The 15096-nt window shown below is 34.9% G+C and overlaps 1 protein-coding gene and 1 long non-coding RNA gene across 3 annotated transcripts; one reads left to right on the top strand and one right to left on the bottom strand.

The window, feature by feature from the left end:
* Nucleotides 1-3622: 3622 nt before the first annotated feature.
* LOC132266572 (histidine kinase 1) lies at nt 3623-15096 on the top strand. Of its 2 annotated transcripts, none has more exons than XM_059767480.1 (13): nt 3623-4134; nt 4710-4952; nt 5064-5855; nt 6112-6359; nt 7959-8118; nt 8660-8786; nt 8929-9018; nt 9963-10157; nt 10279-10348; nt 10516-10558; nt 11134-11274; nt 12261-13361; nt 14556-15096. In XM_059767480.1, the coding sequence occupies exons 1-13, from the start codon at nt 3880-3882 to the stop codon at nt 14769-14771; spliced, it is 3681 nt and encodes a 1226-aa protein (XP_059623463.1). In that variant the 5' UTR covers nt 3623-3879; the 3' UTR covers nt 14772-15096. The 2 variants fall into 2 exon arrangements, with proteins under 2 accessions (XP_059623463.1, XP_059623464.1); XM_059767481.1 differs by having other exon boundaries at nt 3624-4134; nt 5067-5855.
* On the bottom strand, nt 4013-4816 carry LOC132266573 (uncharacterized). Its single transcript, XR_009468643.1, has 3 exons — nt 4687-4816; nt 4369-4573; nt 4013-4138 (listed from the first exon to the last, which is right to left on the bottom strand). It is a non-coding gene; the product is annotated as an uncharacterized LOC132266573 (long non-coding RNA).

Below are 15096 nucleotides of genomic sequence, written 5' to 3'. Positions count from 1 at the left end.
TCTTCACGGCCGAAGCAATGCAATGATTAATATGCGTAAATGTGTGCGTGTGTGTGTGTGTGTGTGTGTATTATGGAAAAGCAAAGTACAGACAAATGGAAGTATCCGAGTTGAAAAAAAATGCGAGGGCATGAGGAAGTGGACGTCTCCGAGGCAAAACAATTCAACTCCATTTTGACCTTTACCAAAAATTTTGAACAAAAGAAAGAGGATATTGTTAATCAGTATGGTATTGGATTGATTACCAAAATAAATAAATAAATAAGTAATAGAAATTATGTTTGAAGAAAGAAAGGAAAAAAAATTATTTTAATCAATTTACTACCATACCCTTCTTCATAGATTTTGTTTTTAGAAAAAAAAAAAAAAAAAAAAAAAAAAACAAATTTAGTATTAATAAAATTTCATTAAAAAACTGACATTTCTTTCCCTTTTATTTTCTTTCATTTTTGGAAGGATAACAATACTAACACATCATATATAATTTATTTCCTTCCGCCCTCCCATTTCCTTTGTTTCCATTAAAAATTTATACCAAAACACCACATTTCATTTCTCTCCGCTACCTTTCTTTTCTTTTCCTTCCAAAACCCTCCAACCAAATTGAGCCTTAACAATGGAATTTGCCTGATAAGCAAAGCTGTTTCCGAAAGTGTTTAACAAATTCTGAACAAAAACAGAACCTGATACCTTTATTTTCATGTCTTCCAGTTACTTTATCGCCTACTTTGATTTCACGTTTCTGTGAAATATATACAAGAATCGTTTCTGAATTATAACTAAAACCCTCCTTTTTCTGGATCCATCTCAAATCAATAACTCGACCCCTACCCCCTATAGGTAGTTTTAAACAATGGAATTTGATTGATAAACGAAACCGTTTACAATTGAAAATGTATTTTTGTAAGTCAAAATAGGATTGTCAAATTGCATCAAAAAAACGTCAGCTCCACCATTTAGACATCTAATGGTCTAAATGACCTACATAGGATTCAACAATTTATCCTACACACACGTACGTACATTCAAGACATCCCACGATAACCTAGCTACTAGTTTTTATACAAGGATATGATTGTGACAATTGAAAAAAGAAAAGTGGCACCTAACAAGGACACAAGTGAGATATGCTTTCTTATTGTGTGTAGGCCTTTAATATAAGCAATCTTTATGGCAACGGTGGGAAAATTATTCGCACCCATCCATGTTGGTTTAAAGCTAAACCACAACATCAGCTATATGGGCATTAGTGGGGTGTTAAGTAAGCCACAAGCAAATTTACAGTTGGTGATGAATCTGATGATGATGGGTGTGTGTGTGTGTGTGTGTGTGTGTTGTGTGAGGTGGAATCACTAATGCAGTGTTCTGTTGGCTGAAACCCTAAAACACACCAAGTCAAGACACATTGTGCACGCCCATAACTTTTGTGTGTGTGTTTTTCTTTATTTTATGTAGCCGCCCTCCGCATTAGTCCATGGATATTAAGGAGGGGAGAGAGAGAGAGAGAGAGAGAGGGTTTTTTTTGGTAGGCAAATTGAGAGAGAGAGGTTTGATATCTATCTCCACTTAATTCAAGTTAAAATAGCCAAAGATCTTTCATTTATTTTCTTTCTTTATTCTCTCTTTTTTTTTTTTTTTTTGCTTTACATAAAGGCAATATTTAATTCTATTCATATCCACACAAAGTGTTTAGAGGAAAAGATGAAGCCAGTCACAACTTTAATAGGTGAAATTTGGAGTTAAATGGTTTTGTTGTCAACTAATCCACGAGGGTTTATGTAATTATAAAGTTCGTAAAAATTGAGGAGTCCAACTCATACAAATTTGTGTTTTTCTAAGTACTAAGGAAGTGTCTCTTCATGTAAGACACCAATACTTTATAGACACTTTTGTCCAACATTTTATGATATTGTTCATAATTTTAAAATACTTTTTATTATTTCAAAAACTTAGCATATACATTTCGAACATTTGGCCAACACATCTCACATAATTTATCTTATACAAAACAACTGCATGACAATCTTAAAAACAACGTTATGAACATACATAAAGTATCCAACATTTTTTCCTTAAAAATTACACCTCATGTAATAAGCAAAACATAACTAATATCAAGGTAGGATATTAATATCATATGCACTATAAATATAGTAATATATTCTTTTTTTATCTTTTAACTTATGCAACTTTAACATATAAATTATATTTATATTAGCAGGGTTCTCACCATATTCATGTTCTACTTTTTTAAAACTTGACGTGTCAAACTTATCTATGTCGTATCATGTCTATATTCCATGTCTATGTCCATACTTCTTATATCTATTTTTGAAACTTTTCAAAAGTAATCAATAGGCCAATAGCCTAGCGGTACTAAGCTCTTACTTTTTAAAAAAAGGTCAAGAATAGAGGCATACATGTGTGAGTAGTTGTCAACCACATAAACCGCTAGGCAACTGGTTTTGGGTCTGAACATAAAACCCATTTGGAGGCAGCTCAAATACTTGTCAACCGCATAAACCCAGTAGTGCTATTTCATATTAATAAAGACGAATTGCACTATATTTCACTCGTGTAACACAATATTTGCTCATATGATCATTATCCATAATCACGATTTGCACCATATTTGACTCATGTATCACAATATTTGCTGAAATGACCAGAATGCTCTCACCATCATTTGCCAATTCTGTGATTACATGTCATTTTGTTTTGGTTGGTTGGCCCACAGAAGATTATGATCACCTCCCCATTCACAATCTTGTGATTTGAATAACTATAATCTTACTTTGTTTTGCATAATCACTTTTGCCTTCAATCAACAAGTACCAACAACACTGTTCAAAGTTATTCCATTATTAAAAAGTCCCAAATGCCCCCATATACGTACACTAAACTTCGAGAAATTATTAGATCCGGAACCACTTAGTCACTAGCTTTATTAGGAGATGCAGATTCAGAAAATTATGTGAGGGACAGATCTTAAAAAAAAATAAATAAATAAAACATGGGACGTAGGCAATAGTTGGGTCTTTTTGTAATTTCATTAGGGGCAATTTTAAAATTTTATAGGTATATAATTTAGAATTAAAAAGTTGGTAGGTATATAATAACAAATATATATATATAAATCAGTGGGGGCAATTGGTCCCATTGAGCCCCTAGACCCATGCGTGAGGAGATGCCCTACAACCACACGTGTCAGTTTCATTCAACTTTTTGATTGCATGTCCGGCCAACTTTATAATTTCTTGAACTTCACAATATGCTTGAGCCAATAATTGTTTGTATAGTCCCATCAACATGGTGTCCTAGGTCTAGGGTTTCCATGCATGGTCTCTAAATTCCCAAACATGGTCCATACATGGCCTACCAAAGTTTTGGCTGATGGAGGACTTTTCAACCACCAATACAATGTTCTTTTCTCTTCCCTAATTAGAAGAAAGTTTGATGATTGACAAAGCTCAAGGACAGTCAAGTAATTTTATGCCTTTGTCAACCACCAATATAATGTTCTTTTCTCTACCCTAATTAGAAGAAATTTGAAGAATGAAAATGCTCAAGGACAGTCAAGTAACTTTTTGCCACTTAAATTCCCATACTATTAACGGTCAAATTTGTCAAAGGCAACTGAAAAAAGATGGAGATGTGGATGAGGAATAAGTGAGTAACACCACCACAACTTCCCACTTTTGAAAATTACAAGCAAATGTGCCTCCCAAAGTGGACATTGACACTAGTAGTAATATAAAACACACCGTCCTCATATCTTTCTCTCTCTCACACACACACTCTCTCTCTCTCTCTCTGGTTCAAATTCTTGCTAATGTCCTATTGCAGTCTCATCTTACTTTATAGATTTAGGAGAATAAAATGGAGCTGGAAGCACGTAGAAACCCCTCTGTGGTGAGCTTTGAATCTTCACCAGCTTCAATCGCACCAATGGGATCACTGCTGAGAAGGGTGTGCAACAAATTTTCTGGCTTTGCCTGTTCTTGGAAAAAGGCTCACTGTCACCGCGGCCGAGGAACTCTCCATAGGGATGTTGAACAAGAAGAATTTCCGTATCCAAGTACCCGTTGTCTCTCATCATACTACAGCGTCTTTGTAGCTCGCCTCGCCATCATGGTAACTGAATTTTTCCCATAAACAAAGTCAATTATGTGACTAATAGAATCATTTACACACACACACAAAAAAAAAAGTAGATGCAACAACATGATATTATCACGGTTAAGGTTGAAATCATGCATGAAAGCATTGATGAAGAGATCTTATATTGATGATTCAAATATTAAATGTCAAACCAGACACAGTTTACTGCCTAATGAATGTTAGGAAAATAGCTATTATTTTAGTCACCTTTATCATAGAATTATGTGCAATGAAGCCCCAAAACATGAGATAGTCCCCAACTCTGCTAAAAGTGCCTCATCACACCTGAGATTCTATCAAATGCTATCCGCAACATTGGCCACCCTCGCTGCAAACACCCCCAATTTATTATGCTTGCAGTCAGCCTTCCCATTTCTGCCAAAAACTTGAGGACAATTCTCTCTTTTTTCTTCTGTTTATATTAACAGATAAGAAACTCCACTTAGCAAACTAGTTCTAGCTTTCTATGTCAAAACCTATTTATCAGCATACTTTGAAACTGCAGTTGGGGAAATTAACAATTACCTGTTATCAATGGCTTCTTTCAGGTCATGCTGGCAATTTTAATTGGGTTGCTAACCCTCCTGACATGGCATTTTACAAGGGTCTATACATCAAGGTCACTAAATAGTTTGGCATATGGCCTTCGTTTTGAACTCCTGCAGCGTCCCTTACTACGAATGTGGAACATAGTGAATTCCACAGTTGAAATAACAACGGCTCAAGTCAAGCTGTCGGAGTATGTAATCAAACGGTATAGCAAGCCTGTTAATCAAGCACAGCAAGTTGAGGTTGTTGTTAATCATTCTTTCTGTTCTCAAAGTGGTAAATGCTGAAAATTATTTTGTAAACTGCAAGGAATTATTGTTTCTTTAGTAACATTTTAACTTTTTGAACCTTAGCAGCTATATGAAGTAATGAGAGATGTAACCTGGGCACTATTTGCAAGTCGTAAAGCTCTCAATTCAATAACAATAAGCTACAGAAATGGTTTTGTCCAGGCCTTCCATAGAGATCACCGGAGTAACAATACATTCTATATTTACTCTGATCTTGTCAACTATTCAATCAGTGGGTCTTATGATGTCAACGAGCTATCCTCTCATCAAGGGTGGAATGATCAATCCATACGTAGTAATATCTCTGCCATTTGGTACCGAGAACCACTCGATCCTGTCACTGGTGCAAAGACGGGGAAACCAAAGAAAATCCCACCAGATGATCTGATCTACATTGCAGGCCTTTCACAAGTGCCTGATGGTGCAGCTTCATGGCATGTAGCAGTAAGCAAGTACACGGATTCACCATTGCTTTCAGCGGCATTGCCTGTCCGGGACCCTTCTGATGAAATAGTGGCCGTTGTTGGTGTTACTACAGCACTTTATAGTGTAGGTCAGTTGATGAAAGAACTTGTTGAGTTCCACAGTGGACATATTTATCTAACATCTCAGGAGGGTTGGTTGCTCGCTACTTCCTCAAATACTCCTCTCTTAATGAATTCAACAAAGGGACCCAACCTTATGATGGCTGTCAATTCTGAAGATCATGTAATACGACTGGGGGCCGAGTGGTTACAGAGAGTCTATGGCAACAAGTTTCCGCAAGAACATGAGGTTCACATTGAAAACGCCAGGCTCGGACACCAGCTCTATTACATCGATTCATTTTTCCTAAATTTAAGAAGACTTCCCATGGTAAGTTTTAACTATATTATACCTCTTAGTTTTAAGAATTTGAGTCTGAGGTGTTGGAGTCTAGGTTGAAGAGTTTACTTAAAAGATTACTGCTACGTATCTTTTTTTTTGTTAAAGCCTAAAACACTAAGAAAGAATCTACAATACTTTCCTTTCTTCTTGTTTTTTTTTTTTCCTGAGTACTTTCTTGTTTGTTTAGCTTGTATTTATAATAAATTTTTTAGATATAGCAAGAATTTTAAGAACACTTTGACAGGTGGGAGTTATCATCATTCCAAGAAAATATATAATGGGGAAGGTAGATGAGAGAGCCTTCAAAACATTGGTTACGTTGATTTCTGCATCTGTGTGTATACTAGTCATTGGGTGTATCTGCATTTTCATATTGACAAACGGAGTGTCAAAGGAAATGAAACTAAGAGCAGAGTTGATAAGCCAGCTAGATGCAAGAAGAAAGGCAGAAGCATCAAGCAACTATAAAAGCCAGTTTTTAGCAAACATGAGGTAAGTACCATTTCAAATTCAATATTATATCGACAAATGGTATATTTTATGATGTTTAGTTCTAGATTGATATATAGTGAAATAACTATACACTCCCTATTGCGTCAATTAGGACAGCTTGGCTTTAGTTACTTATAATTTTTAAAAGTTAGCTTTGGTAGTTACCTCTTAGTCTTCTACACCAAGGGTATAAAAGTAATTTGACATCTCTATGCACTCAACTAAATTGTTGTTCATGCATTTATATATCAGGATTTTGAGATTTTATAAAATAATTTGGAAAATCCTAGTTAATATGCATATAAAGTGTTTTGGAAACTACCTTTTCTAAAATTCTTCTAAGTACAGAACTGCACAGTACTTCAATCAGTCGATACTCAAAACACTTAAAAACCTATTCTCTCTGCATCATTGTTTTGCCTATAAATACACTGCTAAAGGCAAATCCTATACACAGAATGCATATAGCGAGACATATTTTTTTAAGAGGTGGCTAGGGCAAGGGGTTCTTAGGTTAGGAAACTGTTAAACTGGTTGTAACTTCTTTCTCGTAGTGGATTTGGTTGCTTGGACTAGGTTCCATGATTTTTCCCATTCAGACTTATCATGAAAGTAATACCGGTGTCCTTATTCATGTTTTTTACTGCTTTAATTTATAACTAATTGATTGGTATGTTGATTAGCTTGATGGATTGAATAAGATTTAGTGTACACTTTTTAAATTTGAATTTGAAATTTTGGTAACTTTAGTTGAGATTTAAAAATGGTTTAATATATAATTTTTAATTACTCTGTACGCTCCACTCTTTTCTTCACATATTCAACAAAATTTACTTTCACATGCTTAGGCTATTTACATAGTAAATCGCACCATAGTGTGTCAAAGTTTTAAACTTGCAATAAGAAGTCTACACAGACCATGTCCATCTTGGTTGCTGTCCACATAGTATATCATGTAATTTCAGACATATTCATATATTTGAATGAGAATCCTATCTTCTTGCCTCCTTGATGTTTAGTTCAATATGTTAAGGCTACTCAACTGGTGCAAGTTACTATTGAATTTGTCAGAGCAATAAACTGAGTTAGTAAAAGCAAATATAGGACAGAGATGATTCACTGGAGTCCGATATGAGTTTTTCTTTTACAAATGGATGCCCGTAATTGCCTATATGCTAATATAGACCTTTTACATTCCTTAAACTGATAAATCATTCATACTTTATTTAGTACTTATGCAATAACAGTTACTTGTCCCTTCAAATCATGTTGTGACTCCTTTGCCTATGACTTATGACTCCTCACAATCAACTAATTTTACGCTCCTACTAGTTAGAGGGGTTCTTCCAAGACTCTGGTCGTGTAGAGGGGTTCTGTCAAGACTCTGGTGGTGTATGTGCAGTACTACTCTTCCCATGTCATTTTCATGTGTTCTTCATCTCATTAAATTGTTGCTTTGTATGTCAAGCAACTTCAAGAGTCACACATGAGGATTTTCCATAGCTTTACACCAGCTGTTAAGTGCATTAAACTATCCCATTTTAAATTTAAAAGATGCCATTATTCAAGTCCAAAATGATGTTTTCTGTTGTGGAACAGTCATGAATTGCGAACACCTATGGCTGCAGTTATTGGGTTGCTGGACATCCTTATATGTGATGATTGTCTCACAAACGAGCAATATGGAACAATTACCCAGATTCGAAAATGCTCAACTGCTTTACTTCGGCTTCTCAACAACATTCTGGATCTCAGTAAGGTGAGACATAGAGACAAATAAAATACTTCATTTATAGAGCAGTTTTACCAGAAAAGAAGAAACGAAACTGGTGGTTATATGAAAAAATAACAGAATACATTAAGCAATTAATGCCAAAGTACAAAATAGAATATTTAGTTTACAATCTATGAGAGAGAATAAGTCCCAAAGTACAAAATAGAATATTTAGTTTACAATCTATGAGAGAGAATAAGTCCCAAAGTACAAAATAGAATATTTAGTTTACAATCTATGAGAGAGAATAAGTCAACTACCTTCTACCTTAAGTTCAACAGCTTACAACCTACAGTTTTTTTTTTAAAGTTTTAGAACCACACTAAATTGATAACCACGTTATTGAAATAAAACTGATGTTCAATTGTTCATTGAGGAGTTTGGCACTAAACTCTATTTGTTACAATAATATGATCAATTTTTTTGAGCAGGAAAAACCCCAAAAATCCTATACTATCTTTCATACAAGACACTGCAAGTTCATTAGGAAAATCATTTTCACACTATCTATGAAAACCTTATACAGGTTGAATCTGGAAAGCTGGTTTTGGAAGAAGCTGAATTTGACTTGGGGCGAGAACTTGAAGGACTTTTTGATATGTTCTCTGTGCAATGCATAAACCATAATGTTGAGACCGTTCTAGATCTATCAGGTATGATCATAAGCTTCACCATATGAGTCCTCCCACATCACTTCTTATAATTAATGCAATGATCTAAGCTTGACAGTTAAATTCTATATTATCAACCTCTAATTTTCTAATGCATATTATCGATTAAATCTTTCTTTTGCAGATGACATGCCAAAATTAGTTCAAGGAGACTCTGGCAGAGTTGTTCAAATATTTGCAAACCTAATTAACAACTCTATCAAGTTTACAACATGTAAGTGCAACCTTCCCATTGCCAAATCTTCAAGATCTATATAGCAGCTTGAATATTGATGAAGCTAAGAGTCATCATATATGTCGAGGGAACAGAAAGAAATAGTCCGATAATATTAGTTACCAAAGTCAACAGCATAGAATTTTAGAGTAGAACAAAAGAATTCATTAGCAGAAGTGTTGTTTATATATTAACCGCCTTCATACCTATCCCCTTGCCTAACATCAATGGCCACATCTGTTGGTTTAACACAAGCACTAGGCTGAAGATAAAAGAAGACCTAAAAAATGGAATTCTGTTATTTACTCCTTTGAAAAGATGGGTTAGAAGAGGGATGCTACATAACAATCTAGATCATCTTTACTTTAGGTTTTCTCATTCATGCTTGTGTTTTAGTTTTAAGATGCATTTCATTTTTGGGGACATTTCACTCCCATTCTAATTTATCTAGTAGATTTATAATCTATAAAAAATAGATTCACAACTTTCCATGTTGCTAAACTTCCAAGTTTTTCACAATTCCAAATTTAGGCTAATTTTTGTCTTACAGATTGAAGAAGCAAGTGTAAATAGTTTTATGATTTGACGCCTATATACAACTTAACAGTATCCTAATTAAAGAAATAGGACAAAAGCAGGTGACTCTAGATAATAGAATCATTGCTCAAAAGGCAAACTTATTCAATTTTTGAATTTTTCAAATTAGTCCTTGATAATCTAGACCAAATTTTTAACTACACTAGAACATGATCTAGTTTGTAAATGCACTCATAGATAGAGATTTCAATTCACATATTCTTGCCAAACTTAGAGGATAATAAACGGAAATAGTAAAAGCATGAAGCAACAACCTATATTACAATGTGAAACCAAACTAGTGCCTAAGTGAATAAACTTTCTTTAGTTGTAAGCTTGGAAAATTAAAACTCTCAAATGGCTTACAGCGGGATACATCATACTGCGAGGATGGTGTGAGGATCCAAATTCTTTCAGTGATACCAGGAAGTTCCCACTCAATCAGAAGGAATCATGGTCTTCGCCAAAATTGAAGTTGAAGCAACACAGGAACCATGCAAAGAGATCCTGCAAGAACGACAAGAAAGTGATTCTTTGGTTTGAAGTTGAAGACACTGGTTGTGGTAGGAAGCTACTGCTACACAGAGCTACATAAAGAACTCTTAACCATCTAGCCCATCATACATTCTGTTTTTAAAAACTACATATAATTTATTCTTCCGTTTTGTTGGTTTTCTTTTATAGGGATTGATCCAAGCAAATGGGAGTCTGTATTTGAAAGCTTTGAGCAAGCCGATCCTTCAACAACTAGAACGTAAGTCCATTGGTTAATATTTGACAATCAAAAGTTTAAAAATGTTATCTATCATAATGTTATTGTTCATCTGCTATTGATAAAGACAGTATCTGTGTATCCGAATTTGTCAATGATCCCAAATGTTATTCAGATAGTGTTCCTGAAAAATCTTTTATTATTTTCAGGCACGGTGGCACTGGTCTTGGCCTATGCATTGTACGAACCTTGGTGAGTGAAAGAATTCAAGTGTATAATTTTATCATCATGAGAAGACAGATAGCAAGATATGTAATGATATAAATTCTCAGAAATTCAAGTTCATAATTTTATCATCATGAGAACACAGATAGCCAGATATGTAAGGAGACATTGTCTCAGACTCTCAATTCAGGTAGCAGGAAAAAACCACAGAACCTTGCTTTTGTGGTACATTCAGCATTCTGTTGGAGGAGAGCCACACTCCAGTAACCTTAAGAGATCTCGCTGTATTTATTAATTTAATCAGATTGCCAAATTTTTCAAAGGCTGCTAGTTTCTTTTAGTTTTTCTTTTCCTATAATGCCATATAAATACCTATATATTTACAAACATCACAAAGAACTCGAGTGCGTGTTATGTATGGTTTTTTTTCTTCCCTAAGTTGTTATGTATAGTTAAATCACTCATATTATACTATCTGCAATAAATGCATGACAATGAAATATTTCTAAAAGATTAAAAAAGAAAGGATCAACCAATTTATTTCCTGATTTTATATTGCACCTCATTCTTGGATCTGCTTATTCTATCTCATGACGGGACAGGTTAATAAGATGGGTGGAGAAATAAAAGTTGTAAGAAAGAATGGCCCAGGAACTCTAATGCAGCTGCGTTTACTTCTCAGCACACCTGTAGATAGCACGGGACAGCATTGTCAATTAAAATTTGCAGAACACAGCTTGAAGGTGAGTAAAGTTACTTTCTTCCCATACCATTACTTTTTCACCAGAAAGGTTTAATTAAATCCCCTAATATTTACCATTAACAAGAACTATACAATGTTTTGTTGGGTGTATTATATATAATACATAGAAAATATTTTATATTAATGACACCTGCAACTACAATGCACATACAATCTTTAACTATTTTTGCAAATTTTAGATTCTGCGGCCAGGTTGTCAATCAACAGGTCAGGAAATAGATATGCTAAGCATAATGAACATGAGGATTATGCAGTGACCTCCCTCCCTCTACAAGTAGAAGCATACAGATTTGTACACAGTCCAATACATTGTATTCTGTAAATATTTCTCTTTCTAACCAAACTATTACTAGCACACCTATTGTGGTTCCTAATGCAAGAGTAAAAATAGGGACTCACATTGATATGATCCCATAGACCTCTTGTTCGTAGACAAAGCGGATTAGGAATTGTCTTTCATTCCAAGGCATAACTTGTGTTCATGCGCTTCATATTCGCCTGGAGTTTGCTCCTAGAATATAGCCATCCCAGCCCCCTCACGTCAATCACCCGAGCCTCTCATCCATTCTTATTCAATCAAGGCGGGGGAGCAAGTCAAAATAGAAAACCCACATTGGGTTTGGGAAAAATCAGGCTCAAACTGATGACTTTCACCACGTCAAGGTTCTAAACACTTGCATAGATCCTAAAGAGATACCACTTCCTCGTGCATTTATCTTGAATTGGGATCTTTTGGGCTCAATCTTATCCCAGTTTTTCCAAGGGGTCGCATACTTCATACTTTTCATGGAGGAACAACACTACTCATGGTGAATACTGTAAAAATTCATGTTCAGCTTGAGTGGAAAAAAAAAAAAAAAAAAAAAAAAAAAAAAAAAAAAAAAAAAAAAAAAAAAACATATTTTTTATCAGTTCCAACTCATCAAAGAAACAGCAACAATTTATATGTTTTAAATTTAAATGCAGGTACTTCTTGCACTTAGTGGCAAAATGGCTAGATTTACTATGTCCCAGTGGTTACAGAAGAATGGCATGCTCACCTGGGAGGCATCTGAGTGGAATGAACTGATTCAAATGCTTCAGGAACTCTTTCAAGCCAAAACCTCTTCACAAAGTTCACCAAGTGAATGTTCAAAATCTGAAACATTAGATATACAAGACACAACGGACTCAGTTTTTGTAGTAGTTACTGACATTTTACTACTTGACTTAAGCACAGATATATGGAAGGAACAGCTCAATATCCTGGAAAAATACCATGGGAAAATGCAGTTTGCATGGATACTAAACCATGATACCTCCAATGTCATTAAGATGGAGCTGCGTAGGAAAGGGCATTTTTTGATGGTCAACAGACCACTCTACAAGGCAAAATTGATTCAGATTTTGGAAGCAGCCATAAGGGAGAGAAATCTTGAGCTGCATAAGAAAATGAATACTTCAAGTTCTACAGAAGTTGAGGGTGATTCACATGAATGTCTTGAAATTGATTTCAGTCCGTTTGATGCTGCCAGCTCTGATGATTCTGTCAAGTCGGAAATGGAAAGTTATAATCCTACAAGTGCATTTCATACCGGAGAAAAGCAAAGAGAAAACTTCACTAAATTCTCTCTCTCACCGTATGGGGCAGTCAACAATGGATATATGGAGCCTAGTCAAGTAAATATAAAAGAAAATGATTTGAGTACAAATGACCCAGGTCAAATGAGACTCACATTGCAAGTCAATTCAAGATGCCGTGAACAACAATTGACCAGCAGTTGTCCTGAAGAGCAAGGCAGTTTATATTCAGCTAAGCCTGTTAATGAACAGAAATCTCTTGAAGGCATACGCATACTATTGGCAGAAGACACACCAGTACTCCAAAGAGTTGCAACCATAATGCTGGAAAAAATGGGGGCAAGAGTTGTGGCAGTGGGAGATGGACTGCAGGCAGTGAATGCTTTAAACTTAATGCTTAGTGCAGACGAGTGTAGAAAGGGATCTTCCCCGGAAGATGGGAATGCAGAAACCCTGACAGAAATATGTGATTCCCCACCATACGACTTGATCCTAATGGATTGTCAGGTATATATTAGAAGAAACTGCATAAGTTTTCAATGCTTTTGTGCCTTCCTTTTTTATAAATAATTATTAGAAGTGCAGAAAAGAAAACATCAATGCTTGATGTAGGATTTTTAATGTGCTTTCGTTATCATAGCTTATCAACTCAACTCAATAAATAATTATATTACAAGCTGTTGATCTAAATGTAAGCCAAAAAAAATTAAAAAATCACTTTGTTTTGTTTTAGTTGCCCTCTTGTGGTAACAGCTCCATCGTGCATGTCCTTTATCAAGTTAATATATCTTTTTGTGACTCATTTCTATTTTTAAAACCACCATAGTATGCCTTTAAGGATTATATTACAAGCTTTTTCCAAATCCAAAAGAGTCATATGAATCTCATTCTTCCTCTTTTTATTTTCCTCTTTCTATATCATTCCATTAGTCTCGCCGTCATTTGTTAGCTTCCAGTCAAAGTCCCCGACATACATTTAAATTAATTTTCCTATATTGTTGTTCCAATATTTCTTTCTGTTCAATCACACTTTCAGGAGATGTCTCATCTCCTAAACATTTTTGTGCCTTAATAGAATAATCACCAAGTCTTAAAACATTCCTAGATTTCGTCTCACTGCAGTTTTTCATTCACATACTGATCCTATGAAAATAATAATAATAATAATAATAAATTCCTCTAATCTCCCTAAGGTTACCATATGCTTCTAAGCCTACACTTCCAACATAATTTTGATTCAATAACTTCTCAAAGTAATCTTTTCACCTTTCTCTAGTTTCATCATTTTTCACCAAGACCCCCTAAATCCTTACTCTTATTAATGTGCTTAATATGATTAAAAACTCTATATTTCTTCTCCTTTAACTTTGTTCTTTGCAAATTTATATTTTCAAAATTTTCCTTAAATTTAGGTTTTTTTTTTTTTTTTTGCAAAATGTTGTAACACTCCATTTTGGTTTTCATTACTGATTGGACATCCTTATCCCACTACCAACCCTGTATTTTCCCCAAAACTACAGACTTTCTATTCAAGGATAAGATATAATGAAAAAAGGAGAACAAATCTCTAAAATGCTTTTAACCATAGTGCATGTATGTTACTTCCAAGATTGAGCACCCTACAATTCTAAGAAACAGAAAATTTTACTACATGAAATCAGCTGTATGTGTAGCTTCTAACCTTTCTTTTTGTCAAACCAGATGCCAAAGATGGATGGTTATGAGGCAACCAAGGCAATCAGGAAATTTGAATTGGAAACTGGATCACACATCCCAATTGTCGCACTGACAGCCCATGCTATGTCATCCGATGAAGCCAAATGCTTGGAGGTGGGTATGGATGCTTACCTAACAAAGCCGATTAACTGCAAGCAAATGGTATCCACAATACTTTCACTAACAAAGAGAACGGCCTAATTTCTACAGAAAGCATCAACAGCATCACCACACAATGCAGAGTTTGGATTAGAGTTAATAGAGATCAAGGAAAGGCAACTTATAGCATAATACTAGAACTTTTTTTTGGAGTTATGGTTTTCCATGTCATGTAGTTCGGAAGCGACCACCATCATTTTGTATATATACTAACTAGGGTATCAATGAGTAGCAATGCATGAACAATGTAGCATTAAATCTAAAGAAGTGGGTTGGTGGTAGATCATGTTGAGATGTAATAAACTAATAAAGTAATGTACTTGCACGTAAGTCGAATGGACACACACCACAGATTTGAGGCTTTGCA

The sequence above is a fragment of the Cornus florida genome, unplaced genomic scaffold (assembly GCF_030987335.1).
Source record: "Cornus florida cultivar Cherokee Brave unplaced genomic scaffold, ASM3098733v1 CherokeeBrave_3.0.0_Hap2_Chr07, whole genome shotgun sequence".
In the NCBI taxonomy this organism is placed as follows: Eukaryota; Viridiplantae; Streptophyta; class Magnoliopsida; order Cornales; family Cornaceae; genus Cornus; species Cornus florida.
The sequence above is the reverse complement of the archived record's forward strand: the minus strand, read 5'-3'. Positions and strand labels throughout refer to the sequence as shown.

Coding starts and splice junctions, on each gene's coding strand:
- LOC132266572 (XM_059767480.1), top strand. CDS start 3,880: ATGGAGCTGGAAGCACGTAGAAACCCCTCTGTGGTGAGCTTTGAATCT. Junction 10,158..10,278: donor AGTTGAAGACACTGGTTGTG/GTAGGAAGCTAC, acceptor TTTCTTTTATAG/GGATTGATCCAAGCAAATGG. Junction 10,349..10,515: donor GATCCTTCAACAACTAGAAC/GTAAGTCCATTG, acceptor TATTATTTTCAG/GCACGGTGGCACTGGTCTTG.